Raw genomic sequence first — 26,108 nt, forward strand, 5'->3', positions numbered from 1 at the left:
CACAGGAGTTAGACAACAAGTTGTCAAATTAGCATCAGCAGGGAAAATATCACTCCCTGATTGAGTTTTTGCATTAAGTCAGAGCAGCACTGACTCCATCGGTACACAAGGCTTGTACTTTTATGGGAAAGAAACAGGGGAGCAGTTTGAAACAGTTTGAAAAACTACAAAAATTTCTGTAGTTTGAAAAGCCCACACACAAACTACTCCCCCGAGAAGTCATCATAGAGCACCACCCTTGCTCACAGAGCCCTACACACCATCACAGAGCAATGCAGGGTGCAGCTCAGCACCACCACCTCCCTTTTGCTGGAGTGACAGCAGCCAGGGGCACAGGGCACTCACCAACACGCCGGTGGCCCCGTTGGCCAGGGGGCCGTAGGTGATGTAGGAATGGCCTGTTATCCATCCAATGTCAGCTGTGCACCAGTACACGTCCTCAGGTTGGTAATCAAACACGTATTTAAAGGAGGTGGCAGCAAAAATCATGTATCCACCCATGGTGTGCAGCACACCCTGCAAGGAGAAGGCACAGCAATGTCAGGGTGAGCTCCCACCAGCACCCTCACCCTGCCAGGCCCAGCTGAGCATCGCTGCCTCCAACAGCAGCTGAGCAGGAATCACCAGCACAGCCCCTTTCTGAGACCTCTGTGGCTCCTCTTCCTGCTGGGGCCTCCCAGCACCCCCCACACCAGTTCCCCCAGCTGAGGGGTCCCCAGGGCTCAGGCTGCCCCGTGCAGGGAGCTGGGAGCACACCTTGGGTTTTCCAGTGGAGCCGCTCGTGTAGAGGATGAAGAGCCCGTCCTCGGCGTCGCACCACTCCGGCTCACACTCTGTGCTGGCACCAGACATCAGCTCATGCCACCACGTGTCTAAGGCTGGGTTCCAGGGGGTCTGAGGAAGGCACAAGGTTGGGAACAGGCTTGTCCAAAAACAAGAAAGGGGGAATGAGGAGCACAGCCCAAACCTTGCCCCTGTCACAGGCCATTGAGGGGGATGTTCACAGCACAGCCTGCTACAAACCATGCACCTGAGCTGCAGCTCCCACTCCCAAAGCTCCTTTGGACAGCTCACAGCCACAAGGAAACCTTCAAACACAGTCTGGCTGCAAGGCCGTGTCTGAAGCAGTGTCCAGACCACAGGTGATGGTGGTGAATCCCCGTGGGTGGCAGCAGCAGCCAGGAGAGGCTGGCAGCAGCTGCTCTGGGCTGGTCCCACTGCCAGGCTCCTCCTGCCCTGTGCTGCAGTGCTACAGCCAAGCAGCAAGCACAGCCACCTGTCCCACACACCTTGTGAGGACCCTGATGGCAGCACGGCCTGAGTTGAACAGCAGCACTGTGGGCTCACACTGCTTGGCCCTGCAGGCCACCCAAAATATCTGTTCTCTGATATGTTAGGTAATAACTACCCAGGTAAGAAGTGACTGCACCAATGCAGAGCCATCCAGCACTGCTGACTGAAGATGCCAGAGCTGTGACAGTGCCACCAAGCCTGTGGCTGATGGGCAGAGGGCACCCTGAGGGCTGTTCTGGCTCCCCACCTCTCCAGAGTGGTGGCACAGCTCAGGACAAGACTTAACTTCCCCTGACCTTCTCACCTTTCCTCAGAGAAGCCTGGGGGAAGCTGTGCAGGGAACAAGCCCCAGCCTCAGCTCAGACCTCCACTTCTCACATCTCTTGTGAGGGCAGGACCTGACCCAGAGCCCTGCACATTTCCTCCTCACAAAGCCAGGCTCACCACAGCTCCCTCAGCTGGGGTGCACAGAGAGCAGCCCCATGCTGACTCTCTGCAGCCCTAAAGATGTTCATGAGACATCTGGAGGCACTGGGACCCCACAGCTCCCACACATGTGGGCAGGGCACACCAGCTGCTTGACAGTTTGGCACAACTGAGCCCACTTGGAAAGCTTTCATGGACCCTCAGGCTCCTGGTTTTACCTGGCAAAGCAATTTCCACAATTCTGTCCCACAAGCAAGCTCCCAGCAAGGCACCAGGTAAACAAGCCCAAGGCTACCCAGCAGTTTTCTCTGATTTAGCAGCCAGCCTCCAGTGCCCAGGGAGGAGGTCACACCATGGCACTGTGTGTCTGTGCCTGCCTGCCCTGGGGTCACAGCCACAGCTCCATGGATGAGGCAGGACATCAGATGCTGGCTCTGGAGATGCAGGTTTGCTGCAGGTGCCCCCTGCCAGCCTCCCCACAAAGGGAAGAGCATTGTGAGAGCTGCTTCTGAAAGGCAGAGAGCCAAAGCCTGGCCTGGGTGGTGACATCCCAGTGGCTCTGCACTCCCCGGGGTCACCCCTGTGGCTGTTTCTGAAGCACTGGTGGCACTGCACTCACCCCCAGGCCCTGGGCAGCCCTGCCAAGCTGGGTGGGCTCTGTCACTGCCATGCAGCTGCTGGCACCACGGTTAGGAGGGCACGTGTGGCTGGGCAGCCAGAGCAGTTAAGGGAGGTGTGGAGCTGCATGGGAAGCACAAGGGAGGTGCCAAAAAGAGGAAGGCAGTGCTGTGTGCAAATACCTTGGGACGGAGTCTCTTTGAGCTTTCAGTCTTTTTTCCCTGTTAAAAATCCACAAAGAGGGTGTGAAATCTGGGAAGGGGGGGGGATCCACACCGGGCTTTGCAGGAAGGGAGCTGGAAGCCCACAGGCCTGGATGCTGGAAAGGCTGGAAAATCACCACCTGGCAGGCTGGAAAACGCCCAGATCCAGGGCCAGGCCAGGAGATGCCCTCTGAGCACAAACCTGCCCATTTCCATCACCTTCCTAGGGTACCAGCTGCCCCCAGGGCAGGTCCCCAAGGCCACCCCCTGCACATGGCTGGCTGGGAACAGAGGCACAGAGCCACCACACAGCCCAGAGACCATCCAATAGCCTCACACAAGGCACAGTAAAAATGCACCCACGAGGGAAAGAATCCTCAATAAAGTATGGAAACAACTAGAGTAAAGAGAGCCAAAAGGTAAGAGACACCCTCCAGCCTCCCCCAGGACATTCTGCACAAAAACCTCACCTCACCTACTGGAACCAGCACAGGGACAGGCTGCCCTGCAAGCACCCTGCCAGGGAAACCTCACACAGAAAGGCTGGTCTGCTCCACTTTTCCCATTCATTGCATCTACCCTGCTCTCACAAGAGAAATGGCAGAGCAGGCCAAGGAACACGGCCAGGCTGTCAAACAAAGAGCAACACTCCAATAAAATTAACACAGCTGAACGAGGGAAAAGAAGTCAAAGGTAGAGAATCTGCTGGACTTCTTGTTCCAGGGATGTGCACAGATCACTCCTCCTGAAAGCAGAGTCTAAAGCTCAAATACTCCCCAAACACAACCCATTTCTGAGCCAGCAGCAGCCTGGGGATAACTCACTGCAAATAATCACCCAGTACAGAGGGACAGAAGACAACGTGGCAAGATTTGGAGTTCTGGGGTAGCTGAAAGTAACCTCTGGAGCAGGTAAGGGCTGGGCACAGCAGGGCTGCTCAGGAGCTCAGCAGGCAGCTCCACCACACCTCCTCCTTCCACCTCTGTCTCACCACATGCCTCTGGCCCACATCCTTTCATCTCTAGCTGCAAATGAAAGCCCCAGCCTGAGAGCTGACAGAGTCCCTGTGGCAGCTGCACAGCCCCTGCACTGCTCTCAGCAGAGGATTGCTGCCCTGAGTTCACACCATGAGCACAAATCTCCTGGGTGTCCTCTCCTGCTGCCACTGTCACAGCTACAGCGCAGCACAGCATCGGTCTCTGCACACAAGGGGAGAGAGACAAAGGGTTAGGGAGGAAAAGCCTTGTACTGAGCAGAGGAAAATGGCCATCTTGTCCCTAGTGGCTTTGGAAGCTTGCAACTTGTGAGGGTGGTAAAGGAAGCAGCAGGGAGAGGATCTTGGTAAGGAATAGGAACCATTTTTCAACCACTCACACGGCAACATCAGCAAGGAGGAGTGAAAACAGGAACAGGAGTGTCCAGGGAATCACTGAGGTGGTTTTGCACTGATCAATTTGCTGGTTCTGGCCTGTGATAATAAACCCCCCCTCTCATGCCACCAGGAACACACCTGCACTTCCTGGCACAGCTTTTTCTGAGGAGGAGACTTGCTGCAGGTCCCAGCCGCTCCTATCTCCTCCCTGCACAGGTGCTTCACCACGATGCACTTTTTCAAAGAGAATCCCCTGTAAAAGGAAGGAGCTGTCACACTGGGCTGCTCAGGGGCTGAGCCAGCCCTTCCTGGGGTTCACAGGCAGCACTGGAGGCAGGGCAGGGGCCTGGAGCTCCTTTTGTTGAGCTGGAGCATTTGCTGCCATGCAAACTCCAGGTACACCATGAATTTCCAATGGCATCAGCCACAGGAACAGCTCAGACAGCAAAAACAGTCTGAGTTTATTGGGGATTTATCAGGTGTGATTCCTGGGGGTCCCACAAGTCTCTCTCCCAGGACACTGCTGTGAAGATTCCTTAAAAATCCCAAATTTGCCTGCCTGTGACCAGGAACAACCCATCCTACCAGGAGATGGTAGTGGCTGCTCCAACCCCTAGGCATGACTGACTGCCGCAGAGGGAGGAAAAGCTTCCAAAGCTTGATTCTACATCAAGGAGAGGTGTAGGTGTTTGTCCCCTTCTGAGGGAAAAGACAGCCTACAGAACACTGACAGAATGATCTTATTTCCCTTCAACCCTGTTCAGGGTATCAACACATTCTCCACCAGTTAATTCCCAGCTTCAGGATCACTTCTGTCCTCTCAGGTACCTATTTTTACAGACATAAAGACTTAGATTTTCTTAGATAGTTTGAATTTCTAACGTGCAGACTATCTGCCCTGAATTTCCATGTTTGATCTAACACACAAACCCACGTTCAGTCTCACACAAGCTACACAGATGCCGTGTCTGTAAGCTTGGCAAAGGCATTTCAGCAGGATTATTTCCCTTTCTGTAACATCTGATGACTGTTTGTGTCAGACCTGCTGCAGAGTCTGCCCACCTATGACAACTCCCACTTGTGCAGGAGCAGATTCTGGCAGCAATGCCCTTTTCTAGAAGGGAATCCAAACTTACTTGTCTACACATTTCTGGATGGCTTCGTCTGCAATCTGCTTCAAGTTGACCAGCTTGTCCCCTCGATAAAAAGCATCTGCAAAACATCGAGGGAAATGTCAGAAGGATTTCCCAGGCAAGGCAGCCTGAGGCAGCTGGAGCAACAAGCAGTTTCAGGAGGGCAGAGCAGACTCATGCACTGGAGTGAGGGGAAGCAGACAAACAGCTGATGGGAAAGCTCTCCTAATGCACCCTTTTATTAGCCCAGAGAAACAGATGCCAAAAGACATGGAGGAATTTCTTCTCTGGGAGAGGCCCCAGTTTGACCTGGTAAATCTCTTGGGAATATTCTGTGGGAAATAATCCATTGCATCCAGAACACAGACTGCAGTTTAGTGGGTCCTTTTCATGCCATAGGAATTAATAAAAACACTATTTCTTGCATGTTTGGAGAAAACAGCTGAGGAAATGCAGTGGGCTTATATACAACTACTGCCACACTCTTGATCTTTTGCTTTACAAGGCCAGGACTGCAGCAAAAATGTCCTTAAAACTGGGAAGGGTGGGAATTCTTACACTAGGCCTCCCTCAAGATACATCTTGCAAACATCTGGCTGATTTGCAGGAGAAACATGGATGAGAAGTGTTTGGAAACATTCCATTAGCAGCTGGTGACATCAAGCTTCACAGGACAAACTGAGGGGCTGCTCAGTGTGTGGAGTGGGAAGCAGCATTTGGGCACAGCTACAGCACTGCACCCACTTTGGGAGGCTCAGCTGAGGCACTGGCTTTCTCTCTCCCACTTCCAGCTTTTAAGATCAAGACCTTTCAGCCAGGCAACAGGAAGAGAGCTGCTCAGATGTGTGTTTTACCTGCTGTGATGAGGAGGGAGCAACTGCTGTCAAGGATCCGCTCGCAAAGGGAGTCAGCAGAGAAACCTGCAAACTGCCAGAGAGCACACAGCAGAGTCAGCAAGGACACACAGAAACCCAGCCCACACCCCTCAGCTCCTGTGCTGTTCACCCAAGGCAAATGATTCACCACCAGGCACTGATGGAGAGAGCTAAAGGAGCTCACTGCACAGTTAATGCAGGCAAACAGCAGCATCTTAACTGAGCTTCCATCCATCTCATGGTCAGCAGTCATCTCTCCAGCTCCTCTCCCAAAAGCAAGAGCTGCTCCCCTCAGAGCTCAGCACCAAGAGCAGCACAAAGAGCTTGTTCCTACCACAATAGAGTGCAGAGCTCCAATCCTGGCACAGGCAAGCATGGCTACGACCAGCTCCACGATCATTGGCAGGTAGATGGAAACCCTGTCTCCTTTCTTCAGCCCTATGGAGGGAAAGTGAACATAGCATTTGTCAAAATGAACATTACATGGCAAAAGAACAGGATATAGAAACAAATCAATTCTTTTAATTCCACATTTATATGCACACAATAAAGCTTCAGCTGCAATCAGAGCTGAAGCAGCCATGGGTTTTGCCTTTCAAGCACTCTCAGGATCTCTAGCTGGTCAGAGTGACCCCGAGATGGGTTAGAAAGTCTCTTTTTCCAGCCTGGTGGTCGAAGAAGGAATCAGACCTCTTAATTTCTTGGTCTCAAGGTTGTTTACTATATCTTATCTATAAAATTCTTTCTCCTGTCCAGCCGAGGTCTGCTCAGCAAGACAGTCCAAGGCACCCTGCCTGCCTCAGAGGCAGTGTTATCTTTTTATACTAAAAACTACATGTACAATATTTACAATTACTTTCTAATACTTATCACTTGTGTTAGACAGTGAGTTTCTACTTTAAACTAATCTAAAAGTGCCAACATCACAGCAGAAGATGGAGGTCAAGAAGAAGAAGCAGAAAGGCTGATTCTTCCCCAGATTCTTCCATCTTGCCTCCTGAACCTTCATTCTAAAAACCTCAAAAATCTATTTTTCATCCTGTGATAAATTCACTATTATTCTACTTAAACTTTCATGACTTGTAATTCTTCATACAAGGTTGGTAAACGTCTTTCCAAGGGCTAAATCAAAGGCACAGGGGTCTTGGGCTCTGTGCCAAGGTTTCTGAGCCCCCTGACAGGATCTCGAGTCCTCCAGCACAGCCAGAGGAATTTCTTGGGTTTTGACAAAGCACTATGGCTCTTGAAAGATGATGACTAACAATTCATGTTCTCATCTGCCTTCCTGAAGGGAACAGGAAAGTAACCAGAGCCCACTGCTTGTTGGAAAACCCCAGAGCATCATTAAACACTGTTTTCTTCCTTGTACAGCTGATACGACCAGCACTGATCAGTTTTCACTGACAGAGCCAGGAATGAATCTGTGCATTGCAGAACAAATTAATGAGAATTACTCAACAGACTGGCAACCACACAAGCAGTGACCCCAATCTCCAAACCCTTGGCCAAATGCCTCCCCTGTATGCAGTGCTCTGCTGCCCCAGCTGTGTACCTTGGCTGCGGAGGACATTGGCAAACTGGCACACTTTGTGCAGCAGCTCTTGGTAGGTGATCTTCGCGGAATCCCCAGGTTCATTCCCTTCCCTGGAAAAGCAAAATAATCTTTGTTACTGTGCAGCAGTACAAGGTAAGAGTGACACTGAAAACTGCTCTGGCCAACAAATATGTCCTCACCTGCCCTTCTGTGCACAGAGTAACCAAATTCCAGAAATCCAATCCCAAAATAAAGTTCTCTAATAGTAGGGAAATCAAGTCCAAAGTGCCCAGCCCTGAGTAGAACACTACTGAAAGCAACTGAATGTGTGAAATAGAAATACTGGCACTTTCAGAGAGGCAAGAAAAGTCCAAAGCTCAACAAAGAACCAAAGCTAAGAGTGGTCAGGCTCAGAAGCACTCTAGGATTTATGGCATGGCTCTCTCTCTCTCCTGGGTGCTCATGCCTGCGGATATCTTGGTATGAAACACAGCCCAACGTGCAGCAACAGCCAGCCCCCAAATACCTGACATCTGTGACATCTGATGGGCTGTGATGGGATGCCAAGGCCTGTCTTGTTTTCCAAGGTCATATATAAATACACCCATGTATGTGTGTTCAGTGCAATGTCTGCTCTGCCTTATTCTCCCTGCGCTCCTCTGTGAACCAACTCCAAGCTCCTGCAGCCCAGGCTCTGATGGGAAGGAGAGCCAAGGGACAGGAATGTCACATCCCCAGGGAAATGATTTGCTACTGAAGTAAAATTTTAAAGTGACTCAACACTTCAACCATGTAAATCAGGTGGCACTCCCAAAGTATCAGGAGATTCATAGAGAATTTGACATGACTTCACAGTGGAGCAACAGCAGTCTCCTGCACTCTGGAAGGACACAGACACTTCTGCAGGTCTCCCCAAGGCAGCCAGCACAGAAACTCCTATGATCCATAGATGAACAGGGGTATCACATCACTCTCAGCTGCCAGTGCTTCTGGAAAAGTGTCCCCTCAGTGTGTGCAGCCAAATGAAAAGCACCACTGGTGCTGGGGAGAGGCCAGGAAGCACTTCCATGCCACGTGCTCCCTCAGGATTGCAGTCAGGCTCTGCCTAGCTCTGAAACACAAACTTCACCTCTTCAACATGTCAAACAGAGCACTCCAAAACTAAGTACAGGATTCTAGCAAAAACCAACCACTTCTCCAAGCAATACAAACAGCAGGAAGGCTTCTGGGATGCAGAAATATGTAAAGCAACACCCTAATTTCCCAAGTAGTGCTGTAAATCATGTCATTCACACCAGTGACCACATGCTCCAATGACAGACGTGGTCCTGGTGGAGAAACCACAGGAGCTGGGAGGGCCTCACTGATACAAGCTTTGGTCCTGCCCCATGTAGAACAGAGGTTACAAAACTGGTGGCTATACCTGGATCATCATTTGTGCAGCTGCTGCTTACACACTTGCCTTATCCCTCTTGATAGCCAGTTACACTCCTGGCTTCCACAGTGCTCTGCAGCAACTGGGACCATGGATACCTGCACTGACACAGAACTGACAGGGAATCTTCCCACCACTGGCTGCTGGAAGGGTGATCCCCTGCTTGATATTTTATGCAAGTTTGGCCCCTTCTAAGAGCAAAGGAGAGAGACACAAGAATACAGAGCTAAGGCAAAGTGTGGGAATGTGAGCCAGTGTCCAAGGCAGGCAGCTCAGCCTTGACATCCCAGCATTTTCCTCACTTTTTCCCATCACAGCCAGAAGCACCACTTTGAGCTAAATGACATATGAAACTGTTAGTCAAGGTCCTTACAGCAGGACTCTCAGCTAGGAAAGGGAAACCAGGAAATCAGTTTCCCTTTTTCATTCTGTCACTTAAGGTCAAAGATGCAAGAGCTGATTCCAGTGCTGGGCTGAGCAGCTGTAACTGATCTGGCTCACAGCAACAGCATCTGCCTCTGCTGTGTCTGGCTGCACACTGACTGCCTTTCCCTCACCATCCAGCTTCTCCTTTGTGCACCTACATCAAGGCTGGTGCTGTGCAAACCTGTTTGTGTCCAGATGTACAGCATCACTGTGTGTGCAGCTCTCCCCTCAGCCATGAGCCTTGCTATGGAATAGCTTTTGAAAGGCAATTATAATGCTTCCAAATGCAAGCTGGAGCATCCCAGCCCACTAATCCCTCACCTGAAGATCACTGGGGTCTGCTGGGCACCACAGGCAGGCCCTGTGAAGCCAGCCCCCAGCTCAACAAACAGGGCAGGCAGGAAGGATGTCCCTTTGTCCATGCTCCAGCCCAGGAAAGGATCTAATTACAGCCTTTATCAAGAGAGGAACACATTGGGAGGAAAGACTATCACAGGCTGCCCAGTGTGCTATCTGGGGGCTGAGCAGCCAAGGGGACAGGCAGGCAGGTCAGCCAAGCTGTGGCTCTCAGGGGAGCTGCCCTGCACACGGTGCCCATGAGGGACACAGAGCTGCCCTGAGCCACCCGGCACGAGGCACTGCTGGGACATTCCTGCTCTCCCTGCACAAGAGAGGCACATCCCAAACACGCCAGGTCCTCCTCCTTGGCAGCATTTTGGAGGCACATTCAGGCCAAGGAATGTACCCAGGCTTGTCCTAAGGCCTCTTGCATAAGGCACTGCAGGAAAAGCACAGAGCAAAGAGAAGTTAAAACTTTTGCAAGGATTTTCAGGGGTTTTTCAAAGTCCTTTCCATCCATTTGTGTGACTGTAAAACAGCTCCCCAACCACTAGCAGGGCAAACCTCAGGCTTCAGATTTTAAGAAGAGCTTTTGTTCAATGGGAAACAAACCATGTCCTTGTTTCTACAGGACAAGATGCCTCCTTTCAATGCATCTCCAGCCAAGGCCTCGAGCATTCTCCCAAGAGCAGGCAATTGTTTTACGTATCCAAGCCTCTGAAAATAGTCTGGAGTGCCCACAGCTGTACTCAGTGGGTTACAGCAGCACTCAGGCTGCTCAGGACTCTGCTCTGGCACAAAAGCCCAGTGAATGATGGATTTTAGACAGAGCATTTAAAGGAATGCCCACTTACAAGCTATTGAATGCTCTCTGCATCAAAACCGAGCCTGTAAACTCACGGCATCCAACTTCTGCCAGCAGCACCTTCCCAACAATGCCCTTCTGACATCAGCAAGAGCTGTCAGCCCTGAGTATCTCAGATGGGCTCCCCTGTCCAAATTCAACTGAAAAAGAAACAAAACTGCAAAAATAAACCTCACTCTTCTGAAAACAGTGCCACCTTCGCAGTTCTAACCCCACCAAATCCAACGCTCCCCAAATACATTTTTTTTTAAGATGTATTGGTGAAAATACAATCGCAGCAGCGCTGCTGTGATTGTTCATGTGCAATCTGTGCTCTAACAGCAAGGCTTCTTCTGAAGGGAAAATCCAATTCTCAGCTCCCCAAACATCCCAGATACATCATTAGATGAAATACATGGTGAAGCATAGTGAGTCTGATATTTTTTTCATCTTCAAACCAAGTCCTACATTTAGCAACTGTAATCCAAAATTTTACAGTATCATCTGGCTCATGGCAGGAATGCATTTGAGATTTTTAGCACTTGAGAAGCCTGTGTTTTACATATTGCATGTTGTGTGAATTCTCAGCTGGAAAAAGACAAGTCTGGCCATATGGAATACATAAGGAAGAAATTCTTCCCTGTGAGGGAGCTGAAGCCCTGGCACAGGGTGCCCAGAGAAGCTTTGGCTGCCCCTGGATCCCTGAAGTGTCCCAGACCAGGCTGGACAGGGCTGGGAGCAACCTGGGATGGTGGAAGGTGTCTCTGCCCATGGCAGGGAGTAGAACTAGATGACCTCCAAGGTCCCTTCCAACCCAAGAGACTCAACTCATTTTGACTCCAAGATCTCCACTGAACCAGCCACTGACTCAGTAAATGCAAGTTCTTTAACTAAACACAGAGATGCACAACTGGAGGCCCTCTGAGGCAGGTCTTCCACTAGAAATTGTGACTTGTTGAAGAAGTCAGGTTTCCTACAAAGAGGAGAGTTTTGTATCTGCCTGCAGTCAATCCTTGCCAGGGTCAGATACCCCAAGGGCACTGGGCACCACCACCACTGCAGTGTGCAGGATGGCAGTGCCCAGCCCTGCTTAAAACAGATCCCTGCCAACACATGAAAGGCAGCCCAGGCTCTGCAGAGCCTTCTGCTCCCTTCTGCCAGCAGTTAAAACAAGGAGCTGCCCCTCCAGAGCAGATGCTGTGACACACAAAGCCCCATGGCACTGACCCTGCCAGTGTCTGAGAAAGGAACAACTGCATGGAGAAACCAAATGGGCAGGGGAGGAAGAAAACATCAGGTGGGAAAGCTGAACACTTGTCACTTCTGTGGCACTGCCACACTTACAGGGGGCTCACAGACTGCCTGCTCAGCTGGGAGTTTGACCTTGGAGGTGCAGATCCACAGAGCTGTTTCACCTGATGCCCAGGGAGTAAATCAAGGTTAAGCTTCCCTGTCAGAGCCACCACGCAGGTGAGCAAGTGATTCAGTGCTGTACACACACAGTGTGGTAGGGCAGGTGTTCTGTAGGAGCAGGCAAGGTGGTCTGTAGGAGCTTTCTGCAGAGCCCCACTGGCTCAAGCACTGAGCCTGTGGAGCAGTCAGGGATGCAGAGCAGCAGTTGGGAGAGGGATGCTGTGCCCAGATGCTCTCCTGGATATTTGCACCAAAGCAGGCTCTGAAGTTACTGTGCTCTGCCAAGCACCACAGCTGACTCCAGGACTTTCCAAAGCATGGTCTGCTTCACCCACCCATCACCTAACCAAGTGAGCTGTGCCCATCTCAGATGTAGGGTGGCAAACACAAGGGAGGCACAGGAACCCAATGGCCATGGGGACACACACTTCCCAGAGCAAACAGACCCAAACAGACCCGGAAATGAATCACCAACATGGTTTGGTTCTTCTCTTTCACCACATTTCTAAAGAAAAGTTATTTGCATTGTTTGAATAACAGATGACTACAACTCCCTAGGCAAAGCTGCCCCAGCATTGGCACAGAGCAGCAGGAAGCACAGGTTGCATCAGTGGCAATTACAGTTTTCAAAGGAATTGAGGATGACTTTTGTGGTTTACAAGGGTTACAGCATGGAGAAGGTGATGTACAGGAGAAAAAGAGGAAATGAAGCCAAGCAAGTGAAGTGTTCAAAGTTTTCAAGATCTGCCAGACCATCTGCAGATCCAGACAGCCAGAAGCAGAAAATCACTGACCAAACCAACCTAAGGACAAAGCCAAAGCCTTCCTGATCCCTGGAAACGCTCCCACTGAGGACCAAAGGGGCTGCAGATCATTTAACTTTCTCCTCTAAGCTCCTGTGAACACATCACTCACTCCCTTTTTGCAAACGACAACAGCTTTAAACTGAAAGAGAATGGGTTTAGATTGGATATTAGGAAGAAATTCTTCCCTGTGAGGGTGGGCAGGCCCTGGCACAGGGTGCCCAGAGCAGCTGGGGCTGCCCCTGGATCCCCGGCAGTGCCCAAGGCCAGGCTGGACAGGGTTTGGAGCACCCTGGGATGGTGGAAGGTGTCTCTGCCCATGGCAGGGGATAGAACAAGATGAGCTTTAATATCCCTTCCAACCCAAACCATTCTGTGACTGAGTAAAAGCAGCAACCCAAAGTCATCAAGCACAGCTGGAGGGCACCTGAGATAAATTTTCAGAGCACAGCAAACCATCTCAAAGCTACCAGGTCTCATTTTCTGACTGGTAGAGATGTAATGGCAGCCCACAGAGCAAGTTTTCTTAACACAGGACAAAGGTTCTGCATTTTACCAACTGGAAAGCACCCTTAAGAAAACACTGATTCCCAGTTTGGAAAAGGTGCTGTAAGAGGGAGAGAAGCCTTTATCAGATGATGCCATATCACAGGAACAATTCACACAGTGGGGAACCACAGAGAGACTCAATGATCTCAAAGGTCTTTTCCAATGTGGTTATTTGTGTGATTCTGTGACTCCAGCAGAGAAGAGATGGGGACTGTGGGAATGCCTGCCCTAGAACATCTCTGTTGCCATCTAAGCTAAAACATGCTCAGAGCCCAAAATCCCTTCTAAACATGGAACCAAATGCATCATGAGAGATCTCCAGCTCCTGCTTCACCAGCAGCCTGTCCCCAGAGCAGGGAACAGGGCAAAGGAAGGAATTTTCCTGCTGTGGTGACAGCTCTTCACGTGCAAGGTCACCAGGGGCGGCCAGGAGGGCTCTTGGGCTTCCTGATCCGTTCCACATCCAGAATTAGAGCAGCCAAAATGCCAGGCAGAGCTGGGCCAGCCAGGCTGCTGCCATGTGGGGAATGTGCTCACGTGTGAGCTGCATGGGCAGCGAGAGTGCCCAGCATGCTCGGCCACCATGGTGTCAGCTGCTCACACACCTCCTGCCACGGCTGTTCCTAGGACAGCCCCAAAAACTGCTGCATGAAAAGAGTCTGCCTGGACACATCTTGGTTTCTCAGGAGCAACAGCAGGCAAAACTGAAAAATAAATAGGATTTCTCCCCACTCTGCAGCCTTGATTATGTCATTTGAGAGAGGAATGGCACTCGAGTAAAGACAGCCTTTAAAATCTGTTTTTGAGAAAATAGAAACATGAAGCTGAACATTGAAACAAGAAGTTTGGGGAGAGCAGCTGTGCAAGATAATCAGAAAAAGACACCCTTTCATCAGGAAAAAAATTACGGTACTTGCATGGATTGTTCAATACGGAAATGCTCTTAACTGCACAAACAGATGGGTCTGCAGCAGGTCTGCAAAAAAACCTCCATGAGAACATTTCATAATAACGGGGCAGACTGCCCAGCCCTGCCCATGCTTAACGTCACCATCTCCCATTGCAGTAATGCAGAATTCCCAAAGGAGTTCTGGGAAGCCTGAGGTTCCTTGAGCAGCAAGTTTACCAGAAAGCTCAACCCCACCATCACCACGCTTAAATCCTCTTGCATCACAACACGGATCAAGAAAGAAGAAGTTGTGTAATGACAGAGCTCAGCTTGGGAGGGGCTGGTGAAAAGGTTTTCCCAGTGTGTTCAGAAATATCTGGCAGCACTGAGAGAACACTGTTGAGAAAACCTGGCAACAGAAAGCCCAGGGAAAAGAAGAATCTTACCAGTTTAATGCCATCACTTCCTAAATCCACACAGTTGACTCTGACCACTGCATTAGAACCATCCATCAGTTTTTCCCTCCAGTGTCCCCCATATGCTTAGGCAGGGCATAACAGAGCTCTGCTCTCAAATCCATCTCTGAGCCAAACCATCCCAACTTAAAGTTGATCATGTATCTAGCATGAATGGGCTCCCGTTGCTGTTATGAAGCTCAAATCAGCTGTGTCAAAGCAGGAGCCCTGTGCTCTACAGGGAACAATGTTCTGTGCTTAGCCCTAGGCCCATCCCCTCCAGCCCAACTGACTCCAAAACAGGCACTATGTATTTCACAGAACAGCCAAAATGGAGCTTATTTCCACAGGGATACTGGGTCACCATTTGCTCTTTTATCAAGGAATCAATCCTTTACTCACCTTTAAAAACAGCTACATGGGCACACAGCCTACAAAGCAAACACCCAACACCCTGCATAGCTGTTACTGTCCCATAGGAAAACCACATCCATCTTTTTGTCCTTCCATCTCATTAAATACAGACCATGCTGCTCTTTGTATCTGCAGCTTTTCAGAAGCTGAACAAATACCAGATGCATCTAAAGAAATAATATTTATCTTGTGCAGCCCAACCACTGTTCACTGTGCCATACCCTGAGTGATCCTACACCACAGAGCCCAGACAGAGGTGGACACTGCTCCAAAACCACTCCTTCTTTATCAACCTGCCAAAATTCCCTCCAGTTATCCCACTCATGCCAGGCTATGCCCTAAAATCTACTTCAAGCCCCTTTCTTTAGGCAGTGGGGTGCTCAGACATCTCTAAAGGAACCAACACCTCCCAGTGCTGCTGGTTCATCAGCCAACATGGGCAGGTGAACTCAGTGCCATGGGATTTGTGCACTCTGTGCTCACACCTGAGAGCCAGAACACCCCAGGGAAGAGTTTTGGGGAACACAGAATCAACAGCAGCCAGGAAATCCCTCTTCAAGGGAAATGTACTTTCACCCTGACTCATTTGACAAGATAAGTCATTTTACAAGTCATACAGACCACATGTAAATACCCTGGTGATGGTTTCAGCAGCCCCTCTGTGCTGATGGGCTCAGCAAGGAGAATTTGCTCTCTGTGGCTTCATAATTTGCCTACTTGCTTGATACCAAGTAACCAGCAAGTCAAGAAGAAAAGCATTAGCTTTTACTTTCTGAAGTACTTTAAAACACAAGAAAACAACCAGTGGAGAAAAACAACAGCTTTTTGCCTATTTTATTTAGGGGAGAGGTTTTTTCAAGTAAATTTTAATTAGTTTTTTTAAAAACAAAATAATCCTATAGCGTTGCAACAGAGATCATGTGCAAGACTGACCCAGCACATCAGAGTTTGGCTGCCCTCAGCCAGCACTTGTAACCCTATCAGCCAAAACCACTGAATGCTGCAGAAGAATATGCGAGTTTGACAGCAGGGGAAACATTTTAGATGTTTACCATCAGTTGAGTTTTCAAATGAGCATGGACTATTTTTACCAGTCCAGTGGGAGTAGGGCTTATATTCAGTACAAAACAGCTGATTGCTTGTTTAAACAATTTACAGTTGGGCTGTTGAACACACCCTGGATGAAGCTTCTGTAAGTAAAATAATCAACAAGCTGTTTGCTGCTGGGAAATGCCCCATTTTGGGAAACAGAGGCATCCCTGGTGGGAACATTCTGCCAGATTTTGTAGAGCTTCTAGAAACACAGAAAGCCAGGCAAGGCAATTTCAATGGAGGTTCAAACAATATCCATGAAGGGCGTGGGAGGAAATTAAGCTTTTAATCAGATTTTTGGTGGACATTTCAATTTCATGCATGATAAACCTCCAGAGGTGGAGGCCAAGTGTCACCTGCTGGAATGTCATTTAGGGAACATCTCTTAGAAGATGGTCAGTGGCAACAGGAATGGAAAACATGCTTCATTATCACTGAATGAATCATAAAATGAATGGTCTGGGTTGGAAGAGACCTTAAAGACAATGAGGTCCCATGGGCATGGGCCACTAGACCAGGTTGCTATAAGCTCTGTGCAACCAGGCCTTGACCCCAGAATTGGGACAGCCACAGTTTCTCTGGGCACTTTCAGGTAGCTAGGTGTGACAAAGCAAACAGGAAGGCCCTCAACTTCCTTGAGGGATTCCCCTGAACAAGGGAGGTGACATCTATGAAAATGTATTAATGGCAAACTGCCAGCGCTCACAATTTCTTACCGCACCTCATTACGACATTTCCAAGTGATGGGCAGAAATGCAAACAAAGAACTGAAACCCTGCCCCAAAAGGGGGGAGGTGAGAGCTCTTGTGAAACCACTGCCCATCAACACTTCAGCCCAGGAGCTCTGGACACAGAGTCCCCCAGGCACAGCAAGTGCAGCAACCCACCAGAAAATGCCACGCTTTGAATGAGCACCCACTCACACCTGTGTTGGCAAAGCCTGAGCATTTTGTCCCCTACTTGGAGCAAGTCTCACCCACGTGTAGCTGAAGTTCTTGTCACTGCTGCTCCATTGAGGGTGCCAAGGGAGAACACACAAGCCATTCACACAGCTAAAATAATCAGGTTTTCTAGTCCAACGAGCAAACTGAAGGCTCTGATCTTCCGTGTCCTGAATCCATACAGAAGTTCGCCATCCTCTCTGTCCATGAACTCCATTTATCCACTGCAAGTTTCAAATATCCAGCCAATATTTGTAACATGCCATCACTGCACGACCACAGTGCCCCTCCCTAGAGCAGCCAAGTATTTTTAAAACATATCCAGTTATTTGTAACAGCTGCCAGCAGAACAAGACAAAAGTTCCACAGACATGAGAAAATCCAGGTGCCATTGTCTGTGCACACCCACCCCTCACACTGCTCCAGGTAGTTATCATAACAACCACAGCCCCAAACCCATGCAGAAAGACAGCATTGCACAAAACCAACTTTTTCAGGTAGGGCTCTAGGTTCAGCACAAATTATTAAATCCCTCATGCTGAATCTAGAGAGCTGTCAGAGCAATGAGGAGGATGAGGAAAAAGTACTACATGAGAACATAAAAACTGGTGTCATTTACACAGCAGCACTGCACTTGCACTCACAGCAGCTCAGCCAAGAGCCTCTCAGACTAAAGTACCATGCTGGGTCAGAACCATGGCTGATGTTTGGCCTCCAGGTGCAAGAGCAGCAGGAGGTGCTGTTTCTGGAGCACATCAGCCTGGCCACCACCAGCAATTCTGTTTCAACACTGCCCTTGGCAGTCCTGCTGCTGACCCTGGAGAGTGTCCATTGAAAGTGAGGAAGCAAAGGGCAAGGCTAAAGCAGCTCCATAAAAACATTGTTGCTCCAGGCACACTTGAACTACTTTCCTGAACACACTTTTGTGGGAAACCTCCCCAAGGTGGTGTGAAAAGAGCCATCTCTGCAGGCTCAGTGCCATCAGCCTCGTGCTCCAGCAGTCTGCCAGCAGCTCCACCACCTCTCCCAGTGACCCTGTTCCACTGCACCCCCAGGGATACAAGTCAGATTTACTGGTTCCCAGGACCCTCTCCATTGCCCTCTCTGGGCTAAGGGGGACTGGCAACCTCCCAGCCCTTGGCACTGCAGCTTTTTGTAAATACCACCAGTATACCCTGGCCAGCAGCTCTGCAATTCCACATTCAAGTTCCTGCCCCTATCTGGGGCACATGCCATTTAATCCTGGGCACTTATGGACATCCCACTTGTTTATCTGGTCCAATACTTCCTGGATAATCCCTTGGATTTATATGGATGGATGCTGTATCCCTGCCAGAAGCAGCTACCAAAGGTTTCTGAGCAAAAGGCTGCAAAGAAACAGATCCAACAAAACTCAAATGAAAGCTGCTCCCTTGATTCAAGGCAGCTGAGCTGCTCTCCCAGGCAGGAGAGATTAAACAATCCCTGTCCTCACTGCTCTGCCATGGAGCAACCACCCAAGTGCTACCTGAGTGCCTTCTCTCTTAAGAGATTTGACTTAACAGAGAAGAAAAATCCCACTCTGTCTCCAGGAGCAGGATTATGTGGTATTTGAGCTCAGCAAGAACTACTTCCAGAGAAAATCTTCAATAATGTGGAATGCCCTCCCATGGAAGCACATGTCCAAGGGTGCTTCTGAATGGGCAAAACCACAGGAGACCACAGGCACTGGGTAATCAAGTGTCACCAAGCTTTAATATCTGTCCCCTTCCTTCCTTGCACTGCAGAGCAGAATGAGAGCATTTGCCAGCTCCCTGCTCCTGCCCTGCCTGGCATCCTGGGATGGAAGAGGCTCTGCAAAGCAGGAATGGGGCTTGAGATCTCCAAAACATCAAACTTATCACCCTTCCCTGCATCTCCCTGCAAACCAGCAAGTGTACCTGACAGGGATGAGTCAAGTTCTGCTTTCAAGTCACTCCTTGCAATGGAAAAACAACTTCCAGTGACTCTGAGCATGCCAAGTGCCTGAGCACCACAGTGCTCAATCTGCTGACTCACAGCACCCAGGAAAGCACACCCCACATGTGCCTGAAGGAAGCAGTTTGCTGTTCTCGGATATTTATCTCATCCCTTTGGCACAACCACTCACCTGGGAACTACCTTGCAGATTTCACTAGTAATGAACAGAACACAGGATGCAGCACATGAGAACAGAACACTTGGGACAGAAGAACCTCAAGATATGACAGGGGAAAATGGTCTCAGCACACACACACAGAGCCCTTGGTTACAAGTTTTAGCTCACAATCCCTGTGTTTTCCAGCCCCTCAGGCCAAAGTGACAACCTCAAACCCTTAAGCAGCATCACCGTGCTGCCCTGGAGCAGCATCATCTTTGTATCTCATCTGCACCCTAGAGCAGGGAATTCAGAGCAGTTACATGAAATCAGTTAATTTCAAACCCATTATGACCTTGCTCCAAACAGCCACAGCCAAAGTTAGAGGCTCCATCCACCTATGGAGGAAGGTCAGGGAGCTACACCTGGGGAGAAGCTGTGAGTCCCTCCTGTCCCAGCCTGTACTTCATAAATGAGTGTCCAAACACAGGGGATGCTTGCACTACCACACCATGCTGCTTGGTGACTGCCCGGATCTAGAAGAGGAAAAATTTCAAAGAAGCCAGGAAAGCACATGCCTTGACATGCCTGAGGTACTACACTACTCCCTGTTTTAATATCCCATGTTTCTACTGATGCTCCCCCCACTCCTGCACTACCCACGCAGCTCAGTCATCCCCACAACACAGGGATATTTTTTTCCCTTTTGGAGGGATGAGAAATGCTGTCTGAAACTCCCAGTTTTGTCACCCTCTCCCACACTGGCAGATTTCAAAGCCCACCAGAAAAGAGCTACACTTTCTGTGATGGAATCTACAACTATCATTGCCCTTGAAGAAGGCACAAGATTTGCAGCTTCATAAAATACTAATACATTCATTGTAATTTATTACCTATTTTAGGTGCACATAATGTGCCTGATTTCCAGAAGCAGAGCACTGCAGTGTTCAGCAGTGCTTCTAAAATAATTAATATCTGCCAAAACCAACAATCTATCTCATCTCTGGTGCTCTGATCATCAGAAGAGCATTTAAAGAGGATGCATCACTGGAAGGGTAACAAGTCATGCAGGAAGTTACCAAAGAATTGAATGGTCAGTTTGACACAGGATGATCCAAATTCCTGGAGCCAGTGGGAACAGCAGAGCCAACTGCATCATGTAGAAGCCCTTGGAAAGGCTGGATGTTAACAGTGAGCATCTGTGCATATAACAGATGTGTGAGGCTGGTTTGTATATTTTATTAATTTTTTAAAACATGCTTTCATAGCTGTTTGGTTTTTTCTTATAGAAATATTTATAGGAAGAAACCTCAAGGCTACAAGGCCCTAAATCCATGATTACATTTTAAAGTCAAATCATATAAAGAAACCCAAACCAAACAAACCACACCTCCTAATTCTATATTTGCATGTCCTGTTTGTTCTAGGCCCAGAAGAGGAACCATAGGCACTTATTATTTTGTTAAACAAAGTTCCAATAAGCTCTGGCAGCCTTTACTATCTTTATTGCTCCTTTCTAGATGTGTAATGTCATATACCAATATAAATAAAAGCAGAAGGTGAATACATTCTCCCAGAGATGGCAGAAGCCAGGAGCACTGGCCAAGCCCCATCTCCTTGGTTAGAGGGACTCCAAAAACAAAATTTTACCTCCTGCCTCTGCCCCTGGTCCCACCAGGCACTACCAGCACTGCAGCTGGGATAACTGGTTTGAGAAACAGAGGCACAGGTTACACATAAAACAGGCCTCATCCAAATACTTTCACACCTCAGGGTCTAATTAGAGAGTTTTGCAATAGGTGGCTGTTTTTTAATTCCCTCATGGTTGTATTTTTACCTCTACAGGCTGCCCAGGCTGAAGTTTATATGAGATTATTAACAGACACTCCAGCACAGAACTAAGGGCTGTCCAAGTGACTTAGGCATGTCCACAGCAGGGTGAAGGAATACTGTGCCCCTGCCCTAATTAACCACCCCTCACAAAGTCCCTCAGCACTGCTGCAAGTCCCCTTCATGTCCCAGTGACTGCTCCAGTCTGTCTCCCCTGCAAAGCCCACCACAGGTACCCACCTGCACAGCAACCACTGCCACTGACCTCAGCCTTTACACACCATTACGAAAGAGAATTCACTTTTGAGAGCAGCACTTTATCACAAGCATTTCCTGGAGCTTCTGTTCCTTTTTTTAGGCCACATCAGCAATACTAAGCAGAGAAAGAGGAATCAGAAGCCGAGAAACCAGAAATATTTGTAACGTTCACAAGCAGCCTGAGATACCCTAGTGAAGGAGAAAACAGGGAAAAATCCATGTTTCCTACCACCTCAGGATGGCCATTTGGAACTACACAATCCTAGCAGCACCATGAGGAGGACACCCCGACAGCAAACACCACCTATGTACAAGTTCTGCAGCATTAGGCAATGCCATGTGCTGCTCTTTGTGCTGCAAACGCAATTCCATGTGGCTTGGGATCCCACCCTCTGAGTGGAGCCAATTTGGGCAGTCCTGGACTGTTGCTGGTGCAGGAACCTTTAGTGCAGCTTGGCCCTAACCAACCCAGATGAGCTGCTGGCTCCTTCCCATCCAAGCAGGACAGGAGACAGCCACAGGCAGCAGTTCTGAGTTTTGTAAGGACATGTTGCTTCTCAGAGACACTCAGCAATGCTCCAAATATAATTCAACTTTTCCCTAATCTCCTCCTCTCTGAAAGCAAAGACCATGGTCCTGTATCTTTTCAGAGCTGGGCAGTCAAGCAAACCTTGGTATAAGATCAGCACCTTTCCCATCCAGCAGGCTACAGGCTTTCTTAGATGTAATCAGGTGGCTCAGGTGTTTAAAAATAAAAAACTTCTTCACCTTTCAGAGGCTTTAATATTTTTTTTGACCTTTCATACACTGTGACAGTGTCAAGTGTTTTAGGGAGTCAGGCTCATTACAACACAAAATGTGAGAGGACAAGATGAGAGAAATTAATTATTGTTTAGTTTTGAAGAAAACCACGTGCCTAGAGAGGAGTAATTTTATGAGTTGCAACCCTCAGCCCTGCTTTCCCCAGTCCTCAGTGCCACTGTAGGTTTGTCACAGTGTGCCTCTTCCATTGCTCCTACCAGCACTCCTGGCTGACAGCTCCACACCACAGTGCCTGGTCACCTGTGACAGAGCCACACTAGGAGAGTTTGTCCCAAAACAGGCAGGGGAAACTCTCTGCTTAGGAGGAAGAGATTTTATTTTTTAGCACTGTGAACACCATGACTGACAACCACCCACCATTTTCATATCCACCCCAAGCTTTTCTCAGCATCACAAATACCCCACAAAGGCTGCCAGAATAACCAAGAAAAATGTTCACCAAGCCCAAATTAAAACTGTGAGTAGCTGCCTCACTGTCACACAAAGATTTACGTGCATGAAGAACCCAGTCTCTCAACAAACCCCAGCACAGGGCCAGCACAGGCTGCTAAATGGCTTTGTTTGCTTTACAGCTTTACCTGCAGGAGTTTACAAAGGAGTTTTCATTCAGAAGCTGCAGTCATTTTACATCAGAGCCAGCTATAGAATCTATTTAACTAGAAGGGAAGTAAACACTTTCCAGCATTTCACCTGTGCCTTATCAATATGATTAACTACTAGGCAGTGTGTGTAATTCTTTCACTGAAGGAACAGGGCTGTGGATAGAAACTGCAGAAACTCTGTGAAGGCAATTTGACAGCCACAGCCAGAGCCACACTGGTATAACCATGTTCCCTTCAGCAGCGGGGCGGCTCCCCAGTCAACTTTACACCAGGTGACTCAGGGGGACCTTCAGCTGCACAATAAATCACTCAGACTATCTATCTGAGATTTTTATTGCAATGACAGTAAGATTCTCCATCTGCTCTGCTGTGCTCAAGGGACTCACCACATCCCAACGAGTTACTGCATGCCTACCATGGGGTACATCTAATTGTGCTTCTGCCCTGTCACATACAGTCACAGCCAGGTTACATGAATACAAGCTCAAGGGAAACAGCAAAATGCACAGGAGAGCCAGGCACAGCTCTGTCTGAGGACGCAGCTGCCAGCTGAGCTAGTTCAGCAGGAGTGCATTACTTCTGGAGCTTGGACATCACAAGTGAAACCTACTTTGCATCAATATGAAAAGTAAGTTTTACATGGATTTTAACACTAGTAACTACTCTTGTGAAAAAAAAACCAAAACAGAAACATACTTCAGATAAGGCTGAAAGTAACTTTTCGTCCCAAAGGTAGAGAAGCCAGGCTGTCTGAAAGCACCTCACATTCAAGTTCAAGGAATCTACATATACACTCAGGTATTAGCAGAACCTTTCTGCCACAGGAGTGGAAACTCGCCAGCCCACAAAACATAAACACGAGAGATAATGGAGCTCATTAGCTTTTAGCCGTCGGATGTTGGCTGCTGCTCTACCCACATCTCCCTCCCTCCCCAGGCGGTTGTGGCACCTACCTCACTCCAGTCTGAGCACTCCGAGCTCTCAGCAGGTGCAGCTGCAGAGGCAGAGCTGGGAGTCAGCGCTCTCCTCACTGCCATGCCGGGCACCTCCTGCATCCCACAAGGGCAGAGAAGCTTCCCGGGACAGCTCTTCCCAAGGACACCGCAAGCAAACACGCGCTGAACCCATCTAAGGATTAGCCCCCCTCAGGTTTTACGTTTTCATTCACCTCAGTAGAAACTGACACTGTTTGTACATTTCAGGGTGCTATTTACACATCCTCTCCACCACTATAAAAACAGAAACCTACCAGTAAAAAGCAATTTTGTCCCCAAGCTTCTTGTCATTGACATTTCTGTCCAGGACGTTGTAGCAGATGTTGGTGGTCGCTCCTTTCATCCATTCGATGAAGATCTTCCCCTTGGTCACATCGAAGTTGTACTTCAGGAACGGTCCCGTGGGCTGACTCTTCCAGTAGAACTCTTTAGCGATGTCCCCCCAGAATTCTGCAAAGGCAACGGGCACCGGAGCCCGTGAGCGGGAAATAGGGATGAAGGAAGGGGGATGAGGCAGGTAACGTCTGTGGGGACATGCGCGGCACCCCCGAGCACCCCACAGGCGGAGGCTCTCGGGGGGCTCCCCACAGCCCCCGGAGGGCCCGGGCAGCCGCCGCCCCGCCGCGCCGGCCCCGCTCACCGTGAGGCTCTTCCACGGAGCGCTGGTACATGCGCTGGTAGTGGGACAGGGAGGGGATGTGGGCCGCGGGCAGGAGTTCGGGCCGCGGCGGGTAGACAAGGGCCTTCTCCCCCGGCAGACCCATGGCGAGGCACCGTTGCTGCGCGCGGGCGGGGGCCGCCCAGTCCCGCTCCGCCGCCGCGCGGAGCCGGGGGCGGGTACGGCGAGCACGGCCCGCCCTCGCGGCGGAGCGAGGCGGCGGCCATGTTCAACGGCCTGTGCTCGTGGCGCCGTGTCTCTGGTGTCCCGCTGTCAGTGGTGTCACCCTCCCTGCAGTGTCCCTGTGTCAGTGGTGTCCCCTTGTTTGCTTTGTGCTTTCTGCCGGCGGTGTCCCCCTGTCAGCCGTGTCCTTGTTTCAGTGCTGTCCCGTGTCAGAGGTGGCGCCCTGTCAGCCGTGTCCCCTATGTTAGTGGTGTCCCCTGTGTCAGTGGTGACCCCCTATCAGCCATGTCACCCTGCAGCTATGTAAGCTATGTGCCCTACACACCGTGTCCCTCCTGGCACCAGTGTGTCCCTCTCCAGTGGTGTTCCACTGTCAGACATGGCCCTTCTGTCAGTGGTGTCCTCCTGCTGGCCACGTCCCCATGATCTGTGGTGGGCCCTGTCAGCAGTGTCCCCTGACACTGGTATATCCCTGACAGCCATGTCCCCATGACCAGCAGTGTCCCCTGTCAGCAGTGTCTCCTGTCAGTGGTGTCCCTGTGCCAGCCATGTCCCCAAGATCTGTGGTGACCCCTGTCAGCAGTGTCCCCTGTCAGCAGTGACCCCCTGTCAGCCACGTCCCCATAATCAGCGGTGAGCCCTGCCACTGGTGTCCCCGCCATGATCAGCCATGTCCCACTGTCAGTGGTGTCCCCCTAACAGCCATGTCCCCAAGACCAGCGGTGACCTCTGTCAGTGGTGTTCCCTGTCACTGGTGTCCTCCTGACAGCCATGTCCTGCTGTCAGTGGTGTCCTCTGACAGCCATGTCCCCAAGGCCAGCAGTGACCCCTGCCAGCAGTGTCCTCTGTCACTGGTGACCTCCTGACAGCCGTGTCCCCCTGTCCTGCACCATCAGCCCTGTCCCCCATGCCAGCAGTGTCCCCATTTAACAGCCCTGCCCTGTCAGCCGCCTCTCCCTCACCAGCAGGAGTTGTGTCCCCTCTGTGCCAGTCCCTGCCACTTTGCCTGGCAGAGGGATTGAGATCCATGAGCTCCTCCTTCACCAGCCCCAGCACAGGCCAGCGGGTATGGCCACACTCCGTGCTTTGTCCCCATGCAGAAAACAACTTTCCTGTGGATCCATGGCCCTCCACTTCTCCACTGAGCTGTGTGTGCACAGCAAGCTGTGGCAGTCCATTGAGCACCTTCCTCCTGCAAAAACTTTGTACAGATCTCCTGAAGTAGTGAGAAATTAAGAATTTTTTCACTTTTTTCACCAAGAAGGCAGCTAAATGCTGGAACAGAAGCCCAAAGTAGGAGCAGGATCACAATCCTTAGACACAGACAAAATTCAAGATAAGCCCCTGAGTGGCCGTGCCCATTGGAGCAGGAGGCTGGAGCTGGGGTCTCCCAGGGACCAACGTGATTCCAATAGTCTGGTTCCAGAGCAGGAGTTGCCTGTGGTTGTACCTCCTGCAGCAAACCCCCTGTTATCCCAATCCTTAACATCCCCTGCATTGAGCCCAGCTGCCCCAACAGCATTGCCTGCCCCTGTGACACTGCCTGCCAAGAAGATATTTCTTAGGAAGGCTGCCAAAACCTCAAATTCCTTTTCTTCACTGGGGAACCCA

At 49.9% G+C, this 26,108-nt stretch overlaps 1 protein-coding gene across 2 annotated transcripts in view; it reads right to left on the reverse strand.

The window, feature by feature from the left end:
* Positions 1-24,488, reverse strand: part of ACSS2 (acyl-CoA synthetase short chain family member 2) — a 30,088-nt gene extending 5,600 nt beyond the window's left edge. The window contains exons 1-10 of one of the 2 annotated variants that reach the window (XM_074553882.1): positions 24,297-24,488; positions 23,911-24,106; positions 7,473-7,564; positions 6,255-6,358; positions 5,900-5,972; positions 5,049-5,124; positions 4,051-4,165; positions 2,520-2,558; positions 757-894; positions 346-516 (exon numbers count right to left, since the gene is read on the reverse strand). In XM_074553882.1, the coding sequence (XP_074409983.1) occupies positions 346-516; positions 757-894; positions 2,520-2,558; positions 4,051-4,165; positions 5,049-5,124; positions 5,900-5,972; positions 6,255-6,358; positions 7,473-7,564; positions 23,911-24,106; positions 24,297-24,420 (1,128 nt within the window). In that variant the 5' untranslated portion in view covers positions 24,421-24,488. The remainder of the gene's footprint in view (positions 1-345; positions 517-756; positions 895-2,519; positions 2,559-4,050; positions 4,166-5,048; positions 5,125-5,899; positions 5,973-6,254; positions 6,359-7,472; positions 7,565-23,910; positions 24,107-24,296) is intronic. The other variant, XM_074553883.1, reaches the window with a different exon arrangement.
* Between the last annotated feature and the right edge of the window lie 1,620 nt (positions 24,489-26,108).

This window comes from Zonotrichia albicollis, chromosome 17, assembly GCF_047830755.1.
Source record: "Zonotrichia albicollis isolate bZonAlb1 chromosome 17, bZonAlb1.hap1, whole genome shotgun sequence".
Classification (NCBI taxonomy): domain Eukaryota; kingdom Metazoa; phylum Chordata; class Aves; order Passeriformes; family Passerellidae; genus Zonotrichia; species Zonotrichia albicollis.